Source organism: Dama dama, chromosome 25, assembly GCF_033118175.1.
Source record: "Dama dama isolate Ldn47 chromosome 25, ASM3311817v1, whole genome shotgun sequence".
In the NCBI taxonomy this organism is placed as follows: domain Eukaryota; kingdom Metazoa; phylum Chordata; class Mammalia; order Artiodactyla; family Cervidae; genus Dama; species Dama dama.
Window position 1 is genome coordinate 16,189,625 of NC_083705.1, and position 17,828 is coordinate 16,207,452.

Below are 17,828 nucleotides of genomic sequence, written 5' to 3' on the forward strand. Positions count from 1 at the left end.
CCTCATGGGTCAAGCAGGAGGGTCAGGGCCAGCTTTTCTGGGCTGTTCCCAGGTGCCTGAGGCTGAGAAAGGCTCCTCAAGATCCCACAGGCATCTGAGAGGAGCAGGAAGTGGCTGCAGTGAGTTCTCTTGGCTGCCACAGGCCCATCATAGGGCAAAGGAAGGGCTCCTGTGCCAGATGTTTTCAGGGATACATGTGAGCCAGCAGCCGGGGGCAGAGATTCCCAAGTCTCTGTAGTATAAGAGCCAGGGCAAGGCCAAGTCAGGAAGGAGGGCCGTAGGGTCCTGATCGACACCATGGAGAAGATCCAGCTGAAGAACTGTGGTCACAGATGCCAGAACACCCAATAAAACAAGTGTGCCTCAGAGAAGAGCCTAAGACAGGAAATTCATAGCAGAGCCCAGGAGGACCCAGAGGGCAGTCACAGATGGAGCCTCTTCCTCCCTCATATTACCATACTCCCCACACCCTCACCAGGAAATCACAGTCAATTACCAGCTTGGCAAGAAAGGGAGAAGAGAAGGAAGAAATCTGAGAGACTAGATATTTTACTTAAAGAGACTGAACAGTTATCAAAAATGACTACTTTCATTATTGCATCAGACCAAGTTTTCTGTTAGACTAAAATATACCCTTTCGCCTCCCCACTGCCTAGGCTAGGACTTCGTAAGATCAGATCTCTTGTGGACAAAATAAAGAAATAAAGGCAAGAGGGGAAGCATGGTAGGGAGGGATAGTTAGGGAGTTTGGTACGGACATTTACACACTGCTATATTGAAAACGGATAACCAACAAGGACCTGCTGTGCGGCTCAGGGGACACTGCTCAGTGTTATGTGGCAGCCTGGATGGGAGGGGAGTCTGGGGGAGAATGTGCTTTGTCTCAGTCGCTCAGTCGTGTCTGACTCTTTGCGACCCCATGGGCTGTAGCCCACCAAGGCTCCTCTGTTAATGGGATTCTCCAGGCAAGAATAAAGGAGTGGGTAGCCATGCCCTTCTCCAGGGGATCTTCCCAAACCCGGGATCGAACCCAGGTCTCCCACATTGCAGGCAGATTCTTTACTGTCTGAGCCACCAGGGAAAGCCCTACCTGGGGGAGAATGGATACATGTATATGTATGCCTGAGTCGGTTCTGGCACAAAATTGTTAATCAGCTATACATCAATATAAAATAAAAAGTTTAAAAAAAAAAGGCAAAATTAAAACTGAGTGTAGCGTCGTAAAATCATGCACAATACGCTTTCATATTTACTGCTGACTTTCTGTGATCCAGCCACTGGAAATGTGAAAATACGTCAGCCAAGCTCCACCTTCAAGGAATTCAGTGTCTTACGGGTTAAGGGACAGGACATGATAGCTGTAATAGAGCAATGTGATGCCTGTTACAAACTATACACAAGTCACAATGGCACAAAGGGTAGAACAGTGAAATTGAGGGGATTCAGGGGAGGCTTCCAGAATAAAGGACATTCAAGCAACATCCTGAAGGACAAGTTAGAAACTTCAAGTTGGAAGTGGGATAAACAGTGATATGAATTTGCTAAACGAAAAGTAAAACGGGGACAGGAGAGATGTACTGAAGGCCTGTGAGGGAAGCTCCAGAAATGAGGGAATCTAACATTCACGCTTGGTCGGGGGGTGGGGGGTGAGAATCATGGCAGCAATAGACCCCCAGAGACTAGAATGCGTGTCTGGACTTCAGCAGGACCCACCACGGGACCACTTATCCTTATGTGTGTGCAGTATTTCCTCCTACTACAGACTGGTTTCTCCCAGCTAACAGCTTTCATTTCCACCCTTCCAGCACTGCTACCCAAGAAGGAAGACACTCCTTCCAAATTCCAGTTTGAAGAACACCAAGGAAACACTCTGACTGGTCAACTTGGGGTCATGTGCCCACCCTGGGCCAACAGTTGTGATCAGACAGGAGGAGGGTTGTGACTGGCCCATTGGAACGGGATGCCCATCCTACTACATCCCAGAAGACAAGCAGCAAGAGAAGGTGACAGCATCATTTGGACCCATGCCCAGAGCAGCGGAGGGGCCACCCGTTAAAGAACGAGAGTGCTGTGCAGCGAAGGGCGGGAGAATACTAGAACCAACTGTCCAGACCAGTTTAACACTTGGCATCGCTCTATGTTTCGTGCTCCATGAACGAACATCACACAAAGATGGGCTATTGTCCATCACTTTGATACACTCTGTGTATATCTGACTCTGTCCACGTGCTTGGAAGGACAGTCTGTTAAAATTTCATTTCAGACTTCTCTGGTAGTCCACTGGCTAGAACCCACCTACCAATCCAGGGGACATGGGTTTGATCCCTAGTCCAGGGGAATTCCACAACCAAGCCCACATGCCTAGAGTCTATGCTCCACAACAAGAGAAGCAACCGCAATGAGAAGCCCGTGCACCACAATGAAGACCCATCGCAGTCATAAAAAACAAACAAAAAGAAAACAATCCCACCACTTCACCACAGGCTATTGAAATGGCATCCATTTCATGATACCCTCAACTTGAACTAGTCTCTTCACCTTGAACTTCAACAGTAATTTGTCCTGAACTCTCCTATAGGACTTATCACATTTTCCCTTAGTTCTCCCTTAATTAATGCGTCTGAAAACAACCCATTGGTCCTTCCCCAAAACTGGAGTGGTAGGGACGAAGCTCTTGAACATGGGGTAATAAATTAGAATAATGTCTCCTTTCCACTGACGGGGATTAATGCAGACATGTACCTTGCCTAAGAATTTGAACTAACTCAAAATAAAGGAAACAAATCAGTTTCAAATATTTGGCAAAGTATTTGTTTAACTAAAGGGAGCCATGAGGGGTATGTAGCTATGTGGTTTGGCAACGGCCTTGCAATAGGCTATTCTCTCAGGATGACAAAGGTAGGCCTCTGGGCAGAGTCTGAAATTGAAACTGCTCTGCGTGAGGTTAAACACTATCTTCTTTGTGAGCCAACGAAATCTTAGCAGGTTATGTCACCTTTAGGAAAATGTTTCTCTTCCTTAATAAGGGTCTCTGTAGTGACTTTTTCCTCCTATGGTATTCAGGCATTCTTTGGGGAATTTCTAGATGAAATACACATATGCCCATGAAAGTGTGTGTATTCAATAAAACTTCTTGAAAGAAAGGAAGGAAGGGAGGGCAGGAAAGAGGAAGAAGGCAAGTAAGCCCATGAGACAAGAGTACCTCACATCTCAAAATTATCATTAAATCTTCTGAAATATCATCATACCTTTCATACGCACTGGGCCAGGGATTAATTTTCACACTGAGTACCTGCTCTCCAAACACTAAATGAGCTCATGAGACAGGCCAAGAGAGTGGTCTCCTGATTCTTATCTCCATTCCCAGCACATTCACTCTCTCTAACTTCAGCTTTCTCTGAGACAAACCTAGGAATCTTCCAAGATGCACTGGAAGCTCTCCTCTCCCATCCTTTTCTCAGTTCCTCCTGCCTCTTCTGTTCCTCACCAGACTATCCAATGCCGCAGTCATCTACCAATTCTTCTCTCAAACGAGGGATATGTGTCAGTACTAGATACACATGTGCGAAGATGTATCAAGACGTGGAAATAGTGCTCCCCGAGTTTTCCCCAGAGTTTCCACTGCCGCCTCTATCCCTTGTCCACGATACACAAGACAGGGAGAAGTTAGGATGGTGAGACACAGCAGCACCCACTGAATATAAGACAGCTACTCACTGAATTCACCATCTTTTATTTCTACTGAGAGGTGGTAAAATACACTAGAAGAACGAAACCTCTGAAGTCAAGGACTAGGTTCTGCCGTAGGTCTGGTCCTGCATTTATTAGTCTAATCTTGGGCAACTCATTTCATCTCTCTGAGCCTCAGCAGGCATGTGTACTAAGTTGCTTCAGTTGTATCTGACTCTTTGCATCCCCATGGACTGTAGCCCACCAGGCTCCTCCGTCCATGGGATTCCCCAGGCAAGAACACTGGAGTGGATAGCCATTCCCTTCTCCAGGGGATCTTCCCGACCCAGGGACTGAACCTAGGTCTCCTGCATTGCAGGCAGATTCTTTACCGTCTGAGCCACGGGGGAAGCCCCTGAGCCTCAGAGCCACCAACTAATAAATGAAGATGATGACCATATCTGACGTACAGGTCTTTTACAAGATAACACATGTGCAAACCACCTTATAAACACAATGAATAAATACCATTCTTTTCTTTCCTTATTTTTACCATGTAATTCTAATCTGCATTGCTTGGTATGGACTTGGAAATAACTTTAAAACTCTTTAAGCCTCAGTTTTCTCAACTGTTAAACAGATACAATATCTCTCAGAGAATTATTTTGAGAATCAGATGTTAGAAGTGTCAAGTACCCACCACAGCTTAGTAAACAATGGTTATTATGATTGATATAGTAGTGCACACACACTAGTTATTTTGACTATGACTACAGAAAGTTCGGTGCTATCTAAGCTCTCCAAGGCCATTGAGTTTTCACACAGGCATTGCCTCCTGCACCAGCGAAAAAAGAGAAAAAGAGCAGTCTTTCACACTTGGTGTCACCGTGTGCACGCCTAGTCGTTCAGTCGTGTCCAACTCTTGGGACCCCACAGACTGTGGCCCGCCAGGCTCCTCCATCCATGGGATTCTCCAGGCAAGGATACTGGAGTGGGTTGCCATTTCCTGCTCCAGGGGCTCTTCCCGACCCAGGAATCCACCCCGGGCCTCCTGCACTGCAGGCAGTCCATGATGGACACGAGCTGGAGAAGGGGAGAGTGAGCCGCAGGGCATAAGCGAACGAAAGGCACAGAAGGAGCCCCTCAGCACTTCCTGGGGCTGATGATTTACACTAAAGACGCATGGGAAAGACTGAATAGTTACCGGGAACAGGTAAAATCCAATCCTTACATTTTTAAAGTTTTTATGAATAAATATTGTTTCTTGGTTGAATCTCCTACTGAAATCAACAAAATAAAAATCCAGGCATTCCTGAAGTCCTTGAAGCAAACAATCATGGATTCTGACCCACTCCAATTATTAACCACTAGGTTCCCAGGACGGCCTGTCCTGGGCTGCCCACGATATGCCAAAGGCAACTTTGAGAACCCCAGGAATAGCTGTTGGGCAGTTTGGTTTCAACTGCTTTCACCCCCTGCTTACATCACATTACCCTCGAGCCATCAGTCCCTTCCAAAGGCCCTACTTCTAAGTTAGATCCTCTTCTCTTTCCTTATGAGGGCATGAAGATAAGTACTAGTTGCAGTTTTTAGTTAATATACAAGTATTGATGGATTTCTGGTAATCCAATTTTCCTCTTATTACCACACCCTCTAAATTTTCACATCTCTCTAAACAAGCCAGTAATATGTGCATGTGTCTATCAAAGAACAGTGATAAGGACAGCAGGGGATATTAAAAGACAGAGAATACTAACAAGGAGGATCAGCACAGAAAAAGAAGAGAGAATAAAAAATATTTCTAACCAAATATGAAACGTTTGCTCATAAGCCAGAAATTCCAAGCTCTCAATACCTTCTTCATGATTTCCCAGGAGACCAGAACCTACATCCTGAGAATGATGTTGGCGATGATTAGAAGGAAGGAAAGAATAAGGAAGAAACTCAAGACATCTTAAAGCCTGGAGAAATAATTAGATCATTTTCTAAGGGATAAGAGATCATAGATAATCACAATCTAGCCACGGGACTGAAAAAATCAGGTTTCTCGGTATTTCTTCTACTGCCAGGAGACATGGAATCCATTCCCAATGCTAAGATCCTTGTAAGCAGAGACAGGATCTATCTGGTTCACTACTTCATCCACCCTCTAGGAAGTGTCTGGCACTCTGGACGTGCTTGTTGAGCACTCAAATAATTCCCTATCACTTCACTTCTTTGGATCCCATCATTCTCATCTGTAAAAATGAGGTGGTTGGGCCCGGTGATCTCTAAGGCCCTTTTGGTTCTGGGATTCCACTCAGCTGACATTAGAAACAGTGTGACCAAACCCATCCTTCACAACCAGCTCATCAACATTTAATGAAGAAGGAAGCCTGGGATGCTGACAATCCCCAGCTCTCTGCTACCCACCTTAGTTTCACTTGTCCTTTGTTTACTAGCAGCAAATAGTTAATCATTTTCATATCTCAGGTACCTGCTTTCACTTGAATCGAGTTTAATTTATACATAACTATGTTATGACTTTCTGCTGGAGTTCAAACTGGCTGTGCTCCAACTTTGGATTTCAAAGGAGAACGTGATTAATGCATTCCCTACAACTCCACTGGACTCAGGGTTCTCCATCGGCCTCCTAATCATTAATCTCACATCTCTCCAGGTTGTTAGACTACCCAGGCCCCCCCACAACATTGGCATCCTGCCCGCCAGCCAGGCAATACATTTAAATCCAAAACTATATAAAACAGATTATTCCCCAAATTTGAGTGAGAATTAGCACAAAGATTAAGGAGTCTTACGGAACTGCTACCTGCCCTCAAGAAGTTCTCCATGCACCAGAACTGGTAATATTCATTCTAAAGAATTAAGGACTTGGTGTAGCTCCTGTCCCAGAGTCATTTAAAAGTTTTTAAAAAATTATTTGGAAATAATTTCAAACTTACAGAAAAGCTGAATGAATAAAAATAACACGAAGAACACTAATATGTGCCCTTTCCCCAGACTGACCTATCCTTAACACTTTACCCCATTTTCCACTGGCATCTGAGCTGGCTTCACATGCACATGCTTTTGTTCTTCATAGATTCTTCCCCCCACCCCCGAACTCTTTAATAGTAAGTCACATTTGAACCATGGCTCTTTACCCCAAAAGAAGCAGCAATTAAATTTTAAAACAGGAGAACAGAATGATGTACAAATGGTTTAAGTCCCCAGTGACAGAATTTCAAGGATGGCAATGAACAGTGCGGGAGGTTTGTTCAGGGTGAGACTTTCTAAGACTCTTATAGAGTCAGCTCATCTTATTCCTGGGGTTGGGAGCCTTGATTTCAGCCCAAGAGCAAATACACACACACACACACACACACACACACACACACACACACACCTCTTTTTATTTTAGAAGGAAAAATCCTTGAAGTAAATCTGGTACATGGACAACTGCCAGCCTCCATTTTTCTCCAGGAGAAGCAGAGGGCAATGTGGCGGGTCATTCTGTTCTCAGATGATTCTGCCCTCCCCACCCCGCCCCCGCCACCCAGGATAACACCACAACAACAGCCCACTTTCAGAAACACCTCTTCTGCTTGCAAGCTCACAAGTGTTTCTTTCTCTTTGAATTAAAAACATAACCACACAAAGTTCCTCCACAAGACAAGAAAGGGTTGCTCACTACCTTTGTAGCTTTGATCGGCCTCAGAAGGCAACAATGCCCACCTGCTGGGGGTGGTGTACCAGATACTCAGGCCACCTCCGCTCTTCCCTAAGACCATCTTATCTCCTGGTTTCCAAGACCTGCACCACGAGAGTGGGTCGCAGGTGAGGGGGAATAAGCAGTGTGAAGCCACGCCATCATTAATCATACTGCAAATAACAGCTCTTCTTCCTTAGGCAGTAAAGCTCTTTGCATACTGGTAATTATTGTTAATAAACTTTTTAATATATGACTGCATCCCCTGGAGAAATACAGGCTTTTTAGCTGAAATTAATTTCTTAAAAATCCCTTCCTTAGAGCGTCTACAAAATCAAGAAAGTAGTATAGAAAAGAAAGAACTTTCTCAGGTATTAAGAAAATAAAAAAAACTTTTTTTAATTAGCACACACTTGAAAATTAAAACATAAACACAGCAGAAACCAGGTACTGAATGCACACATAGTTCTCTGCAAATCCCACAAAGACCAGACACTTTTAAATCAACAAGACTCCTTACTGTCAAGGTAACGCCAAGGTAACTCTGAGCAAATAATTCCAAAACATTTATCTTGTACTAAGCTCCCTGTGTCTTTGTTTTTTTTTTTTTTTTTTAAGGGAATAGCACATGCACAATACAGCACAAAGGTAAATTTAAAGTGAAAGCAACACAAGAAGGGTGAGCAGGTTTACCTCAGAGGTCTACTGTAAAACACTTACATTGCGAGAGTTTTACAAAGACACGTACAAACATGCACTTCATCAGAAAGAGTTCTGCAAAGCAATGAGGAAAAGAAAGGTAAGAAGAGGAAGACGCCTGCCCTGGCTCCAGGAGAAGTAAACGATCCCACGAGCTACCTTGTTTGGACGCCCTCCGTCGAATCTTCATTTTAGGGAAGGAAGGCCACGAGTAGTTAAAAGGGGAGTCCGAGTCAGAATCCATCTTTCTGTCTTGATGAAGTCAAACAGACTCGACAGCAGAGACTCGGGAAGAACTGGGGCGTCCCCAGCCAGGAGGCGAGTCTCCCGTGTGATGTAAAAGGAAGGGATGGGGCTGGGTGAAAGCTGCAAACACCGGGGCGGGAGAGGCAATAAATGTTTTGCTTCCTTCAGGCGTTCAGGCATGTAGACCAAGAAGGAGGCTGTAAATATTCAAGCCAAACTGAGAAAGTACAAGGAGGTGAAGGCGGCCCCTCAGAGTGGCACGGGTACACCACAGTCCAGTTATTCAAAAGGTCACTGGGAGCAAATGAATCATTAACTCTTCTCCTTGCTGGAAATGGAAGCGAAGAAGAACGGTGACTGCGAACTGAAAGAAAGCCACCTGGAACTCAAGAAAAGCTTCCCAAGGCAGGCGCCTGTTTTGGTCGGGAGCTAGGGGATGGTTTCTCAGAAAGGCCACCCTGTGCAGCGTGAGATAAAGGTTGAGGTTTATGTGTGTGGACAGCCAGAAAGCTCCGGTACCTAGGCAAATAAAGGCCGTCATACACAGGGCAGGGATTTTTCCAGAGCGGTCTATTCTTTCATACGATTGGCAGGTTTGGCAGCTTTTCAGATCTAAGAGCCAAAACAGCTCTGATAATTCATTTAACAATCCAGTCTCCCCATCCTTTTAATCCTCAAGGGGTTGGAAGCTTTAACTTTCACCCAGAATTATAGTTATCTCATTAAATTCATGCAGAGTCATCTACTTTACGCTTTAGCGCAACTGGGGCATTTTTTTCCCCTCAAATTGTCACCAGGTTTGGTCGTCAGTCATAAGGCGTTGGGTGCCTTTGGGACTCTGATGCACAGTCTCATTCCATCTCAATAGAGCTAGTGACTAATTTACACAGCCTCCCTGAACAACTCTTTGGTAATTAGCATTCAGTAGAAGCCCGTTACTGCCTCCCCATAAATCGTGACACTGCTCAAACTTACTTCTCTAAATCCCGACCAGCAGGCACACAGATACACTGGCCTCAAATAAGATCAAGTACAGCAACCAAGATCAGCGGCAGAAAAAAAAAGTGCACCCCAAGTCTCATCCAGGAGTCTCTTTTAAGCATTTCTTTTCATAGAAGGATTGTACTCTGTTTTGAGGTCATCTAACGGCCAAATAAACTTTAAAGGCAAGTAGAAACAAGATGAGGATCTTTTCAGCTTTGTAGATCTGGAAATGACACTATGTGTCTTAATGAACATCCATCTCTTTACTTCAATTAGTTCTTAAACTGTTGGCACTCTCATGCCATGCAGTGAGAGAAAATAAGACGCAAAACCTGCTCTCTAATAGTTAATCCTGTCTGATTGGGTAGGATTTGGGTGAGGGGTACAGCTAGATGTGAAAAAAAGGGGAGAAATCCCTTACTTTCAAATTCAAATCAGAATTACATAAGTCACCTCTGTGTTTTCATATTGTTTGCTTCGTAAACATAGCATACAAGTAGATAAAAATACAACTAGAAGGTAGTTGCTAGCATTACAATTAAGTAAAAACACACAATATATTCTCTATTTTGTGACCTTTTATTGAAAAGTATATATTTTTCTTACTCAGCTGGGTGTACTTATAAGGAAAAAGTACTCTCAACTCTAATACTAGACAAGGTTTTAGTACACATGCATCTTTCTATAAGAAGATAGACAAAATTTTGTGAATGGGTTTCCATTTATTCTGTTTTAGAACTGAGAACATTATAGGCAGATGTGAAATGAATAAATGATGTACACAGTTAAGTCCTAACCTGTAGATGAAGAATCTTTATATGAGAGCTGCAATATTTTTAGTATCTGATGGGTGACTAAAAGTGTGCATCTTGACCAAAAAAGCTATGTGAACTCCAGCAAAATGTTTAAACATATATTTGCAATTTTATTCATCATGGCAAGAACAATAAATTTGCAAAGAACAATATTATTGGGTAGAGAAGACCCTTTGTTCTCTAAGGCTCCAGACAATACTTGGGGTGTGCACAGGACCCTTGGCTGCCTAAGAAATGTCCAGAGACCCAGGAAAGCAAACCTCCTCCAGTGGAGATAATCACCATTCGAAAATGAAAGTCCTGGGTCAGGAGATATTGTTATCTTTCTCATTATCACAGTTTTAGAACCACTTAACCAGGCAGAAAGTGAAGAGGAACTAAAAAGCCTCTTGACGAAAGTGAAAGAGGAGAGTGAAAAAGTTGGCTTAAAGCTCAACATTCAGAAAACTAAGATCATGGCATCTGGTCCCATCACTTCATGGCAAATAGATGGGGAAACAGTGGAAACAGTGTCAGACTTTATTTTGGGGGGCTCCAAAATCACTGCAGATGGTGACTGCAGCCATAAAATTAAAAGATGCTTACTCCTTGGAAGGAAAGTTATGACCAACCTAGATAGCATATTAAAAAGCACAGACATTACTTTGCCAACAAAGGTCTGTCTAGTCAAGGCTATGGTTTTTCCAGTAGTCGTGTATGGATGTGAGAGTTGGACTATAAAGAAAGCTGAGTGTGGAAAAATTGATGCTTTTGAACTGTGGTGTTGGAGAAGACTCTTGAGAGTCCCTTGGACTGCAAGGAGATTCAACCAGTCCATCCTAAAGGAGATCAGTCCTGGGTGTTCATTGGAAGGACTGATGCTGAAGCTGAAACTCCAATACTTTGGGCACCTGATGCGAAGAGTTGACTCATTGGAAAAGACCCTGATGCTGGGAGGGATTGCGGGCAGGAAGAGAAGGGGACGACAGAGGATGAGACAGCTGGATGGCATCACCAACTCGATGGACATGAGTTTGAGTGGACTCCAGAAGTTGGTGATGGACAGGGAGGCCTGGCGTGCTGCGGTTCATGGGGTCGCAAAGAGTACGACACAACTGAGTGATTGAACTGAACTGAACTGAACCAGGATAAATCCCAGGTCAACAAACTACTGGAACAGTCTGCTCCTCTACTGACCATCAGAGACAGGTCAGAAGACCTTCAGGACAATGCAAAGACATAAAGGAACTTTGCAAAATGCAGATCTGTGAGCTGAGATGTCAGGTAGATCCATCTCAATCTAATTTTCCCCAAAGTACAGTCCTGGTTGACCAATTCCATATCAACTGATTGTTGATATCAAAATTATCCCAGCAATAAAACTACTAGTACTACCCAACTGGTACATGTGAGAAGCCCAATAAGAGACTTTCCAACCTCATTTGCCTTATTATTTATCAAGCTTGTTTAAAGAATGAATTAAGTGTGCTGACTGGCAGTGCATAGTTAACATAAAAAGTGGAGTATTGTGTTGACACAGTCCTTTTTTTAGGCCAGCTCATTTTCCTACCAAAGAATTTCTCCTAAATATGGGTCATTTATCCTCCTTACTATCTATGGTAATTGAGTTCCACCCCCCCACCACTGGGTCAATGTGATTGCATTTAAATTAATTCAAGATGTTATTTACATCTCATTCATATTCAACAGCTTAATTTCTTTGCTTTCTCTGACTGGCTGATTACAATTGCAGTTGGCAGAATTCAACGATATATCCCCAAGGCCACTTTCTCACCAGTTATCATACAACCATGACAACATAAGAATGTAAATGATTTCATCAGCTTTACTGTGCCTCCTTTAATTAAAAATCCTTTACTTAAAAAATAAAATCACAATTATCCAGGACACATACTGTCACCTACTTTTCAATCTTGATAAAACTGAACCTCCCTGGAAGAGTATTCATATTTTGATTTAAATTACAGCATTTGTATGGTTTTCTTATCCTCCAATGGGAACCAAAATTCCGCGAGGGCAAGAACTGTGTTTTATATTCACATTTTTAAAGAACCACACACTGAAAAGAAAAAGCATGGGGTTTTGGAGACAAATACAGATGATCCCCAGCTTATGATGGTTCAAGTTTACCAAAGGAGCAGAAGCATTCAGTAGAAACCAGATTTGAAAATTCTAATTTTGACCTTCTTCCAGACTAGTGATATGCCCTATGATAGTCTGTCATGATGCTGGGCAGTGGCAAGTGAGTGCAGCCCCCCATCAGCCACGTGATCATGAAGTTAAACAACCTATACACTTACAGCCATTCTGCACCTGTACAAACATTGCTTTTTCACTATCCACCTGCAATGCAGGAGACACAGGTTCGATAATGGATCCAGAAGATCCCCTGGAGGCAACCCATTCCAGTATTCTTGCCTGAAGAATGCCACGACAGAGGAGCCTGATGGCTACAGTCCATGAGTTGCAAAGAGTTGGACATGACTGAAGCGACTTAGCACACATTCAATAAATTACATGATATTCAACACTTTAAAATAGGCTTTGTGTTAGATGACACTGCCCAACTCTAGGCTAATGCACACGTTCTGAGCACAATGAAGACAGGCTAGGCCAAGCTAGGACCTTCAGCAGGTTAGATTTATTAAGTGCATTTTGACTGATGATATTTTCAGCTTACAATGATTTTATTGGGGCATGACCTCATGAGAATCAAGGAAGATCTGTATATCTGGGCTCTGCCACTTATTTACTTAGTGGCCCTAACCAAGTCACTCACATTTTCTGATCCTCAGTTGTCTCCTATAAAATGAGATCACATCTATACTTCAAAGAGTTGTGAGGATCAAATGAGACTATGACAGTAGAGAACATAAGTTTTTGCTAAATTTCAGCTTACATGTCAAATGTTAGTAAAGTTTCCCTTTGATTATATTTCTCTCCTAAATTATAGGCACTGAAGGATGCTTACCTTCACCTCAAGAGTAATAGCTTGAACAGAGACATGGCAAAGTACAAAGAACTTCCAAGGATGTCACACCCAAACAGAAAAAGGAGGAGGATTTGTTTCACGTCTCAGCTCCATTGTTTGATCACCAGAGACTACAGTTTTTAACACAGTTAAACACATTCTTAGGGAAAAAGTAAAAAAAAAAAAAAAAAATACAGACAAGAGGCAACAGGATCCAAGATGCAAGGACAAGCCTATCTTGGATAACTTCAGCCACACACAGTGGTAATTTCAAGTCTCAAGTTCCAGCATTAGGTGAAAGTTTCAGAGATGATCAAAGTCTTCGTCCAAAACCTCTAGAAGGCACCACGGCATCACTCCAAGTTCAACAGAAGCAGTTCTTTGCTGGAGAACACTGTTACCTTGCTTGGGTACCAGCTGCAATGGCTGGCTTTCACTGAGAGGCCATGGTTTACAGAAAACAAGGATTTTTAAAACCACAGCTTGGGACTTCCCTGCTGGTCCAGAGGTTAGAACTTTGCCTTCCAATGTGGGGGCAGGGGGCGGTGGTACAGGTTTGAACCCTAGTTGGGGAGATAAGATCCACATATCTCGGGGCCAAAACACCAAAATATAAAGCAGAACCAATACTGTAACAAAGTTAAAAAGACTTTAAAAATAATCCACATCCAAAAAATCTTTTTCAAAAAGTACGGCTCACTCCACATGTAAGATGTGCTCACTGTGAGCCAAGGTGGGAAGCACACACATCCCCAGGGTCACACTCTCTCAGGGCCGTTCAACTCACTCGAGTCCAGAACCGCCTGAGGTTCAAATTATTTTCTCCCTGTCTCCTCTCCCTATTTAATTTTTTTAAAATAGAGCCTAAAAAGTTAAATTCACATAAAGCAGACATGAAGTAGGAGCATGGTAGAGATGCAACTTTGATCCCTGGGTCAGGAAGATCCCCTGGAAAAGGAAATGACAATCCATTCCAGTATTCTTGCTTGGGAAAATTTCATGGACAAAGAAGCCTGGTGGGGATGACTGTCCAGGGGTCACAAAGAATTGGACACAACTGAGCACACACACACATACACACACACACACACAAAGGAGCATGATACAATGGTGGTCATAAATTGGATGATGCCATTCATAATACCACCTTACTTTAAAAATAAGAACTTTGAAATCATTCCAGCCATCTTTTCTGACCACAGTGCAGTAAGATTAGATCTCAATTACAGGAAAAAAATTATTAAAAATTCAAACATATGGAGGCTAAATAACATGCTTCTGAATAACCAACAAATCATAGAAGAAATCAAAAAAGAAATCAAACTATGCATAGAAACGAATGAAAATGAACACACAACAATCCAAAACCTATGGGACACTGTAAAAGCAGTGCTAAGGGGAAGGTTCATAGCATTACAGGCTTACCTCAAGAAACAAGAAAAAAGTCAAATAAATAACCTAACGCTACACCTAAAGCAACTAGAGAAGGAAGAAATGAAGAACCCCAGGGTTAGTAGAAGGAAAGAAATCTTAAAAATTAGGGCAGAAATAAATGCAAAAGAAACTAAAGAGACCATAGCAAAAATCAACAAAGCTAAAAGTTGGTTTTCTGAAAAAAATAAACAAAATTGACAAACCATTAGCAAGACTCATTAAGAAACAAAGGGAGAAGAACCAAATTAACAAAATTAGAAATGAAAATGGAGAGATCACAACAGACAACACTGAAATACAAAGGATCATAAGAGACTACTACCAGTAGCTCTATGCCAATAAAATGGACAACTTGGAAGAAATGGACAAATTCTTAGAAAAGTATAACTTTCCAAAACTGAACCAGAAAGAAATAGAAGATCTTAACAGACCCATCACAAGCAAGGAAATTGAAACTGTAATCAGAAATCTTCCAGGAAACAAAAGCCCAGGACCAGATGGCTTCATGGCTGAATTCTACCAAAAATTTAGAGTAGAGCTAACACCTATCTTACTCAAACTCTTCCAGAAAATTGCAGAAGGTAAACTTCCAAACTCATTCTATGAGGCCACCATCACCCTAATTCCAAAACCAGACAAAGATGCCACAAAAAAAGAAAACTACAGGCCAATATCACTGATGAACATAATGCAAAAATCCTTAACAAAATTCTAGCAAACAGAATCCAACAACATATTAAAAAAAATCATACATCATGACCAAGTGGGCTTTATCCCAGGAATGCAAGGATTCTTTAATATCCACAAATCAATCAATGTAATACACCACATTAACAAATTGAAAGATAAAAACCATATGATTATCTCAATAGATGCAGAAAAAGCCTTTGACAAAATTCAACATCCATTTATGATAAAAACTCTCCAGAAAGCAGGAATAGAAGGAACATACCTCAACATAATAAAAGCTATATATGACAAACCCACAGCAAGCATTAACCTCAATGGTGAAAAATTGAAAGCATTTCCCCTGAAATCAGGAACAAGACAAGGGTGCCCACTCTCACCACTACTATTCAACATAGTTTTGGAAGCAATCAGAGTAGAAAAAGAAGTAACAGGAATCCAGATAGGAAAAGAAGAAGTGAAACTCTTGCTGTTTGCAGATGACATGATCCTCTACATAGAAAACCTTAAAGACTCTACCAGAAAATTACTAGAGCTAATCAACGAATATAGTAAAGTTGCAGGATATAAAATTAACACACAGAAATCCCTTGCATTCCTATACACTAACAATGAGAAAACAGAAAGAGAAATTAAGGAAACAATACCATTTACCATTGCAACAAAAAGAATAAAATACTTAGGAGTATATCTACCTAAAGAAACAAAAGACCTATACATAGAAAACTATAAAACACTGATGAAAGAAATCAAAGAGGACACAAACAGATGGAGAAATATACCATGTTCATGGATTGGAAGAATCAATATTGTCAAAATGACTATACCACCCAAAGCAATCTATAGATTCAATGCAATCCCTATCAAGCTACCAACGGTATTTTTCACAGAACTAGAACAAATAATTTCACAATTTGTATGGAAATACAAAAAACCTCGAACAGCTAAAGTAATCTCAAGAAAGAAGAATGGAACTGGAGGAATCAACCTGCCTGACTTCAGGCTCTACTACAAAGCCACAGTCATCAAGACAGTATGGGACTGGCACAAAGACAGAAATATAGATCAATGGAACAGAATAGAAAGCCCAGAGATAAATCCACATACCTATGGACACCTTATCTTCGACAAAGGAGGCAAGAATGTACAATGGAAAAAAGACAACCTCTTTAACAAGTGGTGCTGGGAAAACTGGTCAACCACTTGTAAAAGAATGAAACTAGAACACTTTCTAACACCATACACAAAAATAAACTCAAAATGGATTAAAGATCTAAATGTAAGACCAGAAACTATAAAACTCCTAGAGGAGGACATAGGCAAAACACTCTCCAACATAAATCACAGCAGGATCCTCTATGACCCACCTCCCAGAATATGGGAAATAAAAACAAAAATAAACAAATGGGACCTAATGAGATGTAAAAGCTTTTGCACAACAAAGGAAACTATAAGCAAGGTGAAAAGACAGCCCTCAGATTGGGAGAAAATAATAGCAAACGAAGAAACAGACAAAGGATTAATCTCAAAAATATACAAGCAACTCCTGCAGCTCAATTCCAGAAAAATAAATGACCCAATCAAAAAATGGGCCAAAGATCTAAACAGACATTTCTCCAAAGAAGACATACAGATGGCTAACAAACACATGAAAAGGTGCTCAGCATCACTCACTATCAGAGAAATGCAAATCAAAACCACAATGAGGTACCATTACACGCCAGTCAGGATGGCTGCTATCCAAAAGTCTACAAGCAATAAATGCTGGAGAGGGTGTGGAGAAAAGGGAACCCTCTTACACTGTTGGTGGGGATGCAAACTAGTACAGCCACTATGGAGAACAGTGTGGAGATTTCTTAAAAAACTGGAAATAGAACTGCCATATGACCCAGCAATACCACTCCTGGGCATACACACCGAGGAAACCAGATCTGAAAGAGACACATGCACCCCAATGTTCATTGCAGCACTCTTTATAATAGCCAGGACATGGAAGCAACCTAGATGCCCATCAGCAGACGAATGGATAAGGAAGCTGTGGTACATATACACCATGGAATACTACTCAGCCATTAAAAAGAATTCATTTGAATCAGTTCTAATGAGATGGTTGAAACTGGAGCCCATTATACACAGTGAAGTAAGCCAGAAAGATAAAGACCAATACAGTATACTAACACATTTATATGGAATTTAGAAAGATGGTAATGATAAGCCTATATGCAAAACAGAAAAAGAGACACAGAAGTACAAAACAGAATTTTGGACTCTGTGGGAGAAGGCGAGGGTGGGATGTTTAGAGAGAACAGCATCGAAACATGTATATTATCTATAGTGAAACAGATCACCAGCCCAGGCTGGATGCATGAGACAAGTGCTCGGGCCTGGTGCACTGGGAAGACCCAGAGAAATCGGGTGGAGAGGGAGGTGGGAGGGGGGATCAGGATGGGGAATACATGTAAATCCATGGCTGATTCATGTCAATGTATGACAAAAACCACTACAATATTGTAAAGTAATTAGCCTCCAACTAATAAAAATAAATGAAAAAATAAAAAAATAAAAAATAAAAATAATAACCTTTTAAAAATTTCTTACCTACCATAATTACCTTAATTTATCTGAACAAAAACTC

The 17,828-nt window shown here is 41.8% G+C and overlaps 1 protein-coding gene across 11 annotated transcripts in view; it reads right to left on the bottom strand.

Annotated features, from left to right (window-relative positions):
* ARHGEF28 (Rho guanine nucleotide exchange factor 28) overlaps nucleotides 1–17,828 on the bottom strand; it is a 323,435-nt gene that overhangs the window by 116,705 nt on the left and 188,902 nt on the right. The window contains exon 1 of one of the 11 annotated variants that reach the window (XM_061129553.1): nucleotides 8,216–8,381. The exons of the other annotated variants lie outside the window; for them this stretch is intronic. Coding sequence (XP_060985536.1) covers nucleotides 8,216–8,300 — 85 coding nt within the window. The 5' untranslated portion in view covers nucleotides 8,301–8,381. Of the gene's footprint in view, nucleotides 1–8,215; nucleotides 8,382–17,828 lie in introns of those variants that run through there. 11 annotated transcript variants of the gene reach the window in all.